The 12053-nt window shown below is 41.4% G+C and overlaps 1 protein-coding gene across 1 annotated transcript in view; it reads left to right on the top strand.

The window, feature by feature from the left end:
* KIAA0586 (KIAA0586 ortholog) overlaps positions 1–11219 on the top strand; it is a 139628-nt gene extending 128409 nt beyond the window's left edge. Inside the window, exons 31-32 of the mRNA XM_074956428.1 lie at positions 4988–5053; positions 10909–11219. Of these exons, the coding sequence (XP_074812529.1) occupies positions 4988–5053; positions 10909–11054 (212 nt within the window). The 3' untranslated portion in view covers positions 11055–11219. The remainder of the gene's footprint in view (positions 1–4987; positions 5054–10908) is intronic.
* The last annotated feature ends 834 nt before the right edge of the window (positions 11220–12053 follow it).

Genomic DNA, 12053 nt, shown 5'->3' with positions numbered 1-12053 from the left:
CCATCCAGGACCTCCCTTTTGACAGCCTGGCGCTGTTCACGGAACAGAGAGCAGGTTACATGGCCTGAAAGACTCTAGGGCTACCTTGTGCTTGCTTGGCCTCTACACGCCGGCTCCCGTGAAAAAGTGGTTCAAACCACCGCACTCCCACTGGTTCGGGAACCAATCCCAGACGGAGCCCTTCCATAGAAAGGGTAGGAGCTACAAGTGCCGGCAAGGCCAACAGCTGGCACCCTCAGCTCCCTCGAGCTCTACCCGCAGTCAGCAGGGTAATAAGCAGTATTTTGAGGGCGCACTCGAGCCTGTGTCCTAGATCCAGCACCTTTGCTTTTCTCTATCTCCCTTCCTCCCTGCTAGGGCTTCTATAAAATTGGACCAGTGGGTCCTCGGCACAGTAGCAGGGAAGTACACCCTCCAGTTTATTTCTACCCCTCCCTCCGATTTCCACCCCCCACCCCCCCCAATCCCCATCCCTCTTCAGGTACCCTTCTCACGAGCATCTGCTCCCTCAGGTGGTGCAGGGCCTTCTGTGAGTGGGAGCAGTGGAGGAAGTCCCTCTGCACTTGAAGGGGAAAGGATTTTACTCACATTATTTTTTGATCCCAAAGGCCAAGGGGTGGGCTACAGCCCATTCTCGACCTACCGAGCCTCAACAAGTATCTTAAGAAGTTGAAATTCTTCATGGTCTCCCTGGCCTCGATCATTCCTTCCCTGGATCCGGGAGACTGGTACACTGCCCTCGACCTGAAAGATGCTTACTTTCACATATCGATCTTTCACGGACACAGAAGGTTCCTACTTTTCATAGTTGGGACCACCCACTAGCAATTCGCAATGCTCCCCTTTGGCCTAGTGACAGCACCAAGCGTGTTTACAAAGTGCATGGCAATGGTGGTGGCCTACCTCAGACGTCGGGGTATCCAGATTGTCCATACCTCAATGACTGGCTCATCAAGGGCTGCTCCAAGGTACAGGTCCAGTGCAGCGTTGAGATGTTGCAAGCCACTTGTCAAGCTCTAGGCCTGTTGATAAGCTAACAAAAATCCACATTGGTTCCGGTTCAAAGAATAGTTTTTCAGAGCGGTCCTCGACTCTGCCAGAGCCTACATTCCAGAGGCCAGGTTCAGGGCAATGGCAGATCTGATTGCCAAAGTCATGGCCCACTCGATCACCACATATGTAGTTTGGCACGCGAGACTCAGACTACGCCCCCTCCAGATGTGGCTGGCGTTGGTCTACTCCCTGGCCAGGTATCACCTGGACAAGCTCCTCACAATCCCGCCATAGATACTTACTTCCCTGCAATGGTGGTCTGACCCTGGTGTTGGAAGGTGTGCCATTTGCAAGCCCACGGTCTCCCTGATATTGGATGCATCTCACCTCTGATGGGGAACGCATCTCAGTACAGTGCGAACGCAGAGGCTATGGTCAGGAGAGGAGCTTATGCTTCACATAAATGTCAGGGAGCTCAGAGCCACCCTTTTGTGTGGCGTTCCTTCTTCACCTTTCCAGTCGGGTAGTACAGTTGTTGACGGACAACATGGCCTCCATGTTCTATGTCAGCAGGCCGGGTGTGCTCGGTCATCGGCTCTGTGCCAGGAAGCCCTTCACCTGTGGGACTTCTGCATCCAACATGTGATCCACGCTAGAAGCCTCACACCTCCCCAGCGTCCGGAACACGCTAGTCGTGGTCCCTCCACTCAGACGTTGTCAGGATGCTCCTCCAGAAGTGGGGGAAAACTCCAGGCACCGGTGCATGTGGCAAGCACACACATCTACAATGGAATGGACATGAACAACACATCTTGAAGAACAACAGTTACAAAAAGTAACAGTCTTTTTCCTTTTGTATGTGAGGGAAGTTCAAGATGAACTGCACTGACTTTTATTATTTGATAAGTTTTTTATAAATCATTGGAAGCACTTTTCTGAGACCAACAGAAAGGGGTGAGGCCAAGCCAGATGGGTTACTAGGCAAAGAGTTCAATTCCCTCTACATCCACTACAGACCAAGGCAACCCAGATTTAAAGGACTAGTAGAGATGTTAGTCACAGAAATGAAATATTTGTATATCAAATTCTCCATTTTCATTTCTAGATGCAATAGTATTATTTGCTTCTGGAGCTGCTTTCTAATTGTCCTTCTTCTCTACTGATCTTTTACCCTATATTATTTCTGATTTTGAAGAATGTTTCTTTTTCTTTCTTTCTTGTTCCTTTCAGCATTGTCATTCGTGGGAACATCAACTGTTTGGGAAAAACCACTGAACCTTGAACTCAGACTTGGTTGAAGGAAGGAAGAACTCATTTTCAAATATTTTCCCTTAGAAATTGTTAGCTTGTAAGCTGTTGCCTCCCTTTCTGTTACTGACTTGGGATCTGAAACTTTTTTCTTTTTACAAATATTTATAGTTTGCATTTAAACTACAGTTTACACCAAGAAATATGAAAGGAAAACAAAGAATAGGGTACACCAAGTGAGACTGAAGCTTCCAAGTTTAGGTCAAAACCACTTGTAACTCATGCTTACACAGTGCACTTTGTAGCCCCTCTAGTCCATCTATGGAAGTTTATTTGTTGCTACAGCCTTTGAACTAAGGAGTCTGGGTTCTTTGCTCAACAAGTAGAGGCTCATACTTTTAGATCCAGAGGTCACAGTTCAAATCCCTGCAGATGACAATCTGTTTCTGCAAAATAACTGAATGTTTTAACCATAAATTCCTCCTTTTCAAATGTAACTCAGCCCAGGCTCACTAGAAGTTTGGCCCAAGTTTGCTGAAGGACTTCTGGGTTTATAACAAAATCAGCCAAGTTTTGCACAAGTTTTTCAGTCATGAAAATAGAAGTGTGAGCATTTGAAGAGCAACTTTCCCTAGTTATAGTGTTTTAATTGTTTGTATTCCAGTAGGAAACAGAGGTCCCTGTCAAGATTAGAGCCCCTCTCAAATGTGTACACACACACACGCACACACACACACACACACACTGAAAAGACAGTCCCTGCCCCAAACAGCAAAGGTATGTGGAAGTCCTGGCCTCACCACCAGCAGTGTGAAATAATCAGGAAGGGAGAATTCGATCCCATTAAATTCTTCATTGTGTCACAGACATCTGATAAATGTATATACTTTGAATGTAAATTCCAAAGCTATGTGGATGAGGGGAAAGCAGTGGACGTGATATACCTTGACTTTGGCAAAGCTTTTAATACGGTCGCCCACAGTATTCTTGCCAGCAAGTTAAAGAGGTATGGATTGGATGAATGGACTATAAGGTGGATAGAAAGCTGGCTAGATCGTCGGGCTCAGTGTCTAGTGATCAACAGCTCAGTGTCTAGTTGGCAGCCGGTATGAAGCAGAGTGCCCCGGGATTGGTCGTGGGGCCGGTTTTGTTCAACATCTTCATTAATTGTCTGGATGATAGGATGGATTGCACCCTCAGCAAGTTTGCAGATGACACTAAGCTGTGGGGAGAGGTAGATATGATGGAGGGTAGGGATAGGGTCCAGAGTGACTTAGACAAATTGGAGGACTGGGCCAAAAGAAATCTGATGAGGTTCAACAAGGACAACTCCAGAGTCCTGCACTTAGGATGGAAGAATCCCATGCACTGCTACAGGCTGGGGACCAACTGGCTAAGCAGCAGTTCTGCAGAAAAGGACCTGGGGATTACCGTGGACAAGAAGCTGGATATGAGTCAACAGTGTGCCCTTTTTGCCAAGAAGGCTAATGGTATATTGTGCTGCATTAGCAGGAGCATTGCCAGCAGATTGAGGGAAGTGATTATTCCCCTCTATTTGGCACTGGTGAGGCCACATTTGGAGTATTGTGTCCAGTTTTGGTCCCCCCATTACAGAAAGGATGTGGAGAAATTGGAGAGAGAGTCCAGCAGAGGGCAACGAAAATGATTAGGGGGCTGGGGTACATGACTTATGAGGAGAGGCTGAGGGAAGTGGGTTTATTTAGTCTTCAGAAGAGAAGAGTGAGGGCGGGATTTGATAGGAGCCTTCAACTACCTGAAGGGGAGTTCCAAAGAGGATGGAGCTAGGCTGTTCTCAGTGGTGGCAGATGACAGAACAAGGAGCAATGGTCTCAAGTTGCAGTGGGGGAGGTCTAGGTTGGATATTAGGAAAAACTATTTCACTAGGAGGATGGTGAAGCACTGGAATGGGTTACGTCGGGAGGTGGTGGAATCTCCATCCTTAGAGGTTTTTAAGGCTCGTCTTGACAAAGCCTTGGCTGGGATGATTTAGTTGGTGTTGGTCCTGCTTTGAGCAGGGGGTTGGATTAGGTGACCTCCTGAGTTCTCTTCCAACTCTAATCTTCTATGATTCTATAATCTAGGTCCTACTCCTGTTGTCATTCAGGGGGAATTCCCATCTAAATCAGCAAGAGTTCATCGTGAATAAAGACTGCAAGATTAGGCCCCCATAGCTTGCTTGCTTTTTTTACATGCGATGTTTATTAAAAAATATTGTTCTCAAGCAATGGAGAGTAACTTCATTTGGTCTGATGGAATTATTTGAGAAACTGTTGATAACCACTCAGTTTGTGCATTTCATTGTCATTACTGGATGTAGGGATTAGAATATTGTATTCTATATCCGATACTGTGTAAGTGTAGCATCTTGAGACCATATGATTAATTCTTCTCTTCTACACTATGGTTCCAACTCTATAAGTGATTAAATTCCGGGAACATTGAATTATGTAGTCAGTATATGGAAGTACAGATAGACATAAAGCTAAATTGAAAATATTGCTACTTATAATTAGCAACATAAGTGACTAACCACTGTAGGATATGTTCTCTTTTCAATTTTGCATGCAAACCACTTGGATCAAGATGAGACTGTTTCTCATCTTATATTTTAGTCCAGCAAATCTGGGATAAGTTTGATTTTATGGAACAGAATCCTTCTTGTGTTTCCATACTTGGTAACTCTTCACTTCTACCAGATATTAAAATGAGTGTTTTTACAACACAGATTCCCAGGGAGACATGGATCGGACAGACATTGAGCCCAATATGTACTTCACATTGTTACTTAAAGGTAAGAGCTACAGGTGAAGTGTTCTGCTACCTATAACTATTAAGTCACATTCTTTGAGTTCATTTGGCTTTCTTTTCCTTAACAGTTACTATCCTAAAAGGACCTAACAACATACATGCTCTCTCTTCTTGTTAAAGGTCTTTGTAAATATAACCCAGATGTAAAGCTTCGTTGTGCACAAAAAAAAAAAAAAAGGCAATGGGGGGTGGGGGGAAGCCAAAAGCAAAAGATTTTAAAAAGTCACTTCCCTTTAGGAGGTTTATAACATGTTGAATTAAAGAGCCGCAGGTGTTGTATTCAGAGCACTGGGGATAGCACTTGATAATGCCATGTGAGGGACGTTATTTGTTGAGACAGGACAGTGTTTAAACTTTGAAGTCAGTATTAAACAAAGTGAAGCAGCTGGAATCTGGCATGCGAAGAAACAAGTCATTCATATGAACTATTGCTATTAAGGGAACAAGAGGTACTGTATTGGAGTTGTTTTTATAGATGCATGAAAGTTTACTCTCGGACTTAGCTGTTTTACTTTTGCATTAAATTATACGTTTGTAAAGCAAGCATCCAAGCTTGGGTGGATGAGTGGTTGGTTGGAATGTTTTGCAACAAACATGAAGGGAGTGATAGAAATTGTTTTTGTATCTGTAGGGTAGTAGTTTGTACCCCAGTCCTTCAAACTGTTCCATGAGTGGATCCCTATATATTGCAGGTTTCCACAGGGGTCCGTCCGCCTTTAGAGATCCAGTTGCAGGAATGAGGCCCCTGGTTGGGTTTCTCATTTAAGAGAATTCTTGATTTAAAATACCAGTCTTACTAACTGTCCCTGGAAGAACAGCACTGGACTAAAAGGATAAAGCATATGTTTTTATTTGGCTTTAAAAAATCAGATTTGTTTAGTTTTTTCTTTTGCCAAATAGAAAAAAATGATTTAAACATTTTTTCTTTGTTCCTAATGTTGACATATGGTGTTAGTAACCAAACCTCTCTTCAATCTGTTTGATTCCTGTTCGAATTGGCACAAGTTCCTGATGCACAGTATACTGTATATGAAGTGTGTATGTGCAAATACATCTCACACAGAAAAATGTTTATAACTAGTCATGGATTGAAATAGGTAATTTTCATGTTTCGTTCAGTTAGAATCTTGAAATTTAGTACTGACCATTAATTTGTTATAGACTGCTGAGTACAAGGGAAAAAACTCCCAAATCTGAAAACTGACCTTTCCGTCACAGAGCCACTAAAATGTTGTCAGTCATTGTTATTGAATTTCAACCAATCAAAGGCTCTTACATGGATGTTAACGGTATCAATTTTCAAAAATTATGTTAATGTATTCTGTGAGATGGTGATGATGACTGGAGAAGTGAAGGACATCTGAGGTCAGTGGTTCTTCTTCTTGGGTTTTAACAAGGAAAATGCCTATAAATATGTTTAAGTAGGTGTTTATAAAACTAAATAGAGTACTTCCAGAACTTCTAAACAGGGAAAAGCTGCTGAACTTGTGATAAGAATAATGCTTAGTTATCTGATTTACTGTGTTTTTATGGAATAGTGAAATTCTCCATTCAATTTTTATATCCTATACTATACTATACACCACTACTAGTTGCATATTTATGAATGAAGGATGTTTAAGATGAAAGCCTCTATGTATTGATCATAAGCTATTATCTTCTGATAAAATAATAAAATAAAATGCAACGTCATTAGTATAGGAGCTTGCCAAAGATTTTATACAGGACAAATACCGATAACTAGATCCAGCCAAAAAGGCAGATACAGCTGTTAGCGAGTGTATATGTTTGTATATTTGCAGATATATAAGCACACAAACATATGTGCTCTGTGTGTGTGTATTTGTGTGTTTACATATAGGTGTGGGGGTGTGTGCGCGCATATGAGTTGTTTATATAATGTATGCACCATGCACATTAGAGGTCCGATTTAGAAAGAGTTGACAATAATAAAACACAGATGAGGGTAACTTAATAGTTGTGCCATTAGGCCAACATAGACTTAGAATACCAGCAGCCTTGGAAACTTGCAGTCATGAAGCAAGATCTCAAACTTTCCTGAAATAGGATAGCCATAACCCTTCATGTTTAAAATATTGAAAGTATAGATAACACATTTTCTGTACATGTCTAATGTATACAGTAGAAAATATTTTAAAATTGTCTTGAAAATAAATCATTGTTCTTTATACATGGCACATTTTAAATGGCTCTTTAAAAAAATAAATGGAAGATAGTGAAATAGCTGAGAATATTTCTGTTGACCGATTAGAACGTATTATTCTATTGGTTTCTGTATGTACTTTTCACGTTTTATATCAAACATAAAATTGGACTCTAGTATGTCTGCAAAACATATTACAGCATATGTTAGGAAGAACTTAGACTGGTATTGGTCTTTCAGCACCCCAGCTTCAAACACTTGGCAGCTTAGATGAAGTTATTGCAAACCCCTTGCATCAGGGAATATTCTTTTTTTTAACAAACCTGAAAACAGCTGTTGAAACAATAACATCATGGAATAGTGGCATGGCTGTGGAAATTATTAACAAAGTCAAGCTTTGAAAGCATCAAATATAGGTAGAGTATACAAAGGTTTGCTTTAGTGTTTATTGATGATTTACAAAGTTTCCTTAGGCATCACACTTTCACATTTTAAGTCCATACTAGCTTAGTTTCTGACCAACAGAACATTCACACTTTTCAGTTCCCATTTTTCATAACCAGTTTCTTTTTTTAAGCAGCCCCTAGTTGCATAGAAAGCCCTTGTGAGCCCTTTCTGAAAAATAACTTAATATATAATATATATGATGTGTGCAACTTTTTAGCATTTCCAAAAGTGTCCTTTCAAACAGTCTTCAGAAGATGTACAACTTCTTGCATGTACTCACTGTGGGTTAGGTTTGCTCAGGGCTTATGCCAATGTAAAGCTTGGCTGCTGTACTTTGCAGAGGAAAGACAGCAGGGGAATGAGGCTGTTTGTGCAAAGTCTCATGGTGGGGGTGGGTGCAATGGAGGATCAGTGCCTGAAGAGTGAATTGGATTGGAAAGGGGGTGTCACCATAGCAGCCAGGTAAATTGTTGACTTAATAGGAACTCTGACAAAGAGATAGCAGTGGTATCTCTGCCTTCCTTCTACAGGGGCCAGTCTTCCTGAGGTGCAAAAAGTGTAGCTGGCAAAGGTTGCTCCCTGTATTGGATTTACCGAGTTTGGCCATAAATGTGTTTGACCTCCTTGGAAGTTGGCAGTTACTATAGACCGAAAAGCACTAGGTGAAATTTTATATTAGCAGTGGTTTTTATTCCATCACTGATCAGTTTAATTAGCAATTTAAGTATGTTTTGGCACATTCAAGTGAAAGCAGGGTATTGCTGCATTGTCATAATAGATAAGCCTGACAAATATTTTATGTGTGGAATTGAGAGAATGGAGTTTTAATTGCCGAGGCGGTCGGAGAACAAGGGAAGATCACTAATGTACTGTGTCATGTTAGTAGAAAAACAAACTCCGCCAGGAATTTCACTGTCACACTCACCAAAACAAGTATACTTTCAGCTCGCCTGTAGGATGTTTGTTTGTTACTGAACCCTTTATTTTACAAAGTGACATTGAGTTCACAAAATGCTATGTAAGTAATGAAGCTTATGGTAGCTTGACAGTATTGATTGGCTGCAGGAGGGTGGTTCCTCCCTGCCCTAGATTTTAACTTTTGACTAATGACCTGAGGTACCTGTGGGAGGCTTTTGTCCTCATGTTTAAATCTGTGCTGCAGTTGCTGTAAAGCAGATAGATGTAAATTGAATTTACTCAGTAACTGGTTTCTTTATATACTCCAAAGACTAAATATGTGTTCAAAGAATTTACTTTAGAGGCTCATTCCATAGTATGTTGATCAGATTAATTTGCCACTTGTTTCATTTTTTCCACAGTGGTGAAATGATGATCTTGAACTTCCCATGTCCCTTATTTTTAATTTTAAACCAATAGAAAAATAGAGTTCAGAAATAGGTTTTACAAATTACTACTGTGGGGATTCCCCCCCGCCACCTCCCCGAAGTCCTGTTTATTTGGGATAGCTGTAGTATGGACAACAGTTAAATCTGTAATACTGTTTGTTTTTCTCACTGATACTGAAAGTGATTAATTTGAGGTCCTGAATTGTGTGCCATTAATTGCCGCCAACTCCCATCCTGCAGAAGATACCAAACAGTTAGTCGTATGGTGCCAAAGAACAGTGAAAGCTAGATGATATCTCAGGGCAGAGAGACCATCTTCCAGTCATTCAGTATTTTTTTGCCTCCTCTCCTGGAAGCATGGAGCCTAGTTAATGTTTTGAATCCAGATCCTCCTTTCCCTCTAGCACCTACTTAATGAGGTTAGACAAGAAGAAGGGTGACTCTGAGAAGAGGAACCAAAACAGGAAGAACCCAGCTAAGAAAGCTTAGACTTAGCATCACATGGTGACTGTGCACCAATTGTGCGTGCTACCAGTCCTGAAAAGAGTCTTGGGGAGCTTGCTCCAAGGGATCCTCCCCCCAACTCTGCACACCTCCACTGGGAGGAGAAATGTCTGAGAGAACACTTCATGGGGCCCAGCACCAATTGTCAATATCCTTCCGTTTGGAGGAATAATGGCTCTCACTCCACTGAATCTCTCTGAACCGATAGTGGATTTGATTGTGGTCAGCTTGCCTTTGGGTGGTTTAATTCTGATGCTGTTTTAGAGTCCAGTTCTGCTTCCACTGCATGTTATCACTCTCCTTGTAGACTGATTCATTGCCTGCTCCATCTTCTGCTGCCCCATCGTGTTTTCTTCCCACAGCTCAGTGTAAGCAGCACCCTTACCTTTTGCCCGCTCTTTCTTCTCTCCCATTCCCTGGTGTCTGGGTGCAGGTGTTTTCTCCCTCTCCAGCTTTTCAGCACTGCAGTGGCTTTCCCTGCTGCTCAGCACAGGAGTGCAGCTATACACTCTTCGGGGCTTGCTTCCCATAGTGGTCTCCCAGTGTTGTAGCATGGCCGCTGGTGCAGCGTCAACTTGACTGCTGCCTGGGATTTCACTCTACTGAGGGTATTTGCACCTCCTGGGGACAGAAGGTTGAGATCACGACAGAGGAAAACTCAAGCTGTTGCTTCACCCTACCAGGTAGACATAGATAGTGGAGGCACCCTGAGCTGGTAGAGTTCTCCAGGCCTCCTTTTACGTAAGCCACCTCCTGTCAGACCGCTTCTTACATCTGCTCTTCGGCTGGAATCTTCCACTGGATGGAAGGAAGGAGGGATGAATGACAAGAGGCTAACATAGGGCTTGTTCATCCAATCAGGGAAGGGGATGCTGGAAGGATGGTTTCCCTACAAGGGTGGAGTTAAGGCAGTGTTTGGTCTGTAATGTAGGGTATTTGAGATTGTGATGGAGTGTATCTACTGTTAGTTACTTTGACTTTTCATTTCCTTGCTTTTTTAAATTTTGTGTCAGATATGCTGGGTGTCGCAACTTGAATTGTTTCATAAGGCTTTTGGTATGTGACTGTCAGAAATAGAAAAATCTGTATCTTCTTATATACACACGCACACCTCTCCCCCCCCCATATCTGTATGTGTGTACAGTGCCCTATAAAGAAATGTAGTGGCTGAAATAAGACCACGCTGGGAAATATGAGACAGAGACGTAGCTGGCTGTGTAACACATCCAGCATATGTTTTGCCATATGTCTATCCTTGACATAATAGTATGTATCCTTATATCCATAAGATGATGCAAGAAGGTGATGGCTTTTGTACATTTGAAATTGCTATATTTGGAGTGTAAAATAATGTAATTATTCTGCCTTTTATTTTAGGAGAGGAAACTGTACCGCATTTAAGTTCACTGACTTCTCCAGAGAAGATGTCAGTGATGCTGCCTTCCATGAATATAGATGACCAGACACAAAGTATCAGTATGGTACATGGAGACTCGGACTCTTCAGGAACAGATACATTTTAAAACATGGGGTTTTTATTAATAGTCACGTATCTGAAAATTTTCTAGGGAAGTATTTTGTCTAGCTAAGTGTTATAATCCATATATTTTTGGCATGAACTCTCTCAGTACTGTTTATTTTCTACTTACTGTCTTTTGTAATTTTGTATTAATCGGAATGTGAATATATAAAATATTTTAAACAAAAATAAAAGAATATAATTTTTCATCATTACTGGGATTAAATGGGATTTCTTGACAGATCTTTTGAAAGAAACAGGGTAAACCACAACACAACAAAAAAGGGAAACACAGCTTTGGAGAGGAAGAACACATACATGACTCTGCCATAAGTTGAATGTGCTAGTTAGTTGGTATATAGAGGCCATTGTAACAGAATGGATTTTCAATTATTGAAAAGGGAAGTTTGGAAGTAAAATATATTTGAAAACCGAGTACTGAAAGAAGATTATTTTTTTAAATATGTTGAGCAGTTTTGATTCACTCCTAAAACTCTCCTAACAAACAATAAGGCAACACAGACACAATTGCCACCTTTGTGGTTTTACTGGTATGTATTTCTTCTTGCAAGAGTTATTATATTTTTTCAATATTTTGGCATGTAAGTTTCTTTAGAGTTGTTTCTCATTCTTGAATGGTGACTGTATGAGAGATGATATGGAAATTTTTAAAAGATTAAAGAATACCAGTAAAACAAATGCAAATTATATGACAAGATTCAGAGTAACAGCCGTGTAGTCTGTATTCGCAAAAAGAAAAGGAGTACTTGTGGCACCTTAGAGACTAACCAATTTATTTGAGCATGAGCTTTCGTGAGCTACAGCTCACTTCATCAGATGCATACTGTGGAAATTGCAGAAGACATTATATACACAGACACCATGAAACAATACCTCCTCCCACCCCACTCTCCTGCTGGTAATAGGAGATAAGCTATTATCTCCTGTACAGTGCTGTACAAAATATAGAGGAAGTTGTGATCCTTGCCCAAGGGAGCTTCTA

The sequence above is a fragment of the Natator depressus genome, chromosome 6, assembly GCF_965152275.1.
Source record: "Natator depressus isolate rNatDep1 chromosome 6, rNatDep2.hap1, whole genome shotgun sequence".
NCBI classification, from domain to species: Eukaryota; Metazoa; Chordata; order Testudines; family Cheloniidae; genus Natator; species Natator depressus.
Note: the sequence above shows the minus strand (reverse complement) of the source record. Positions and strands in the feature narration are given on the sequence as shown.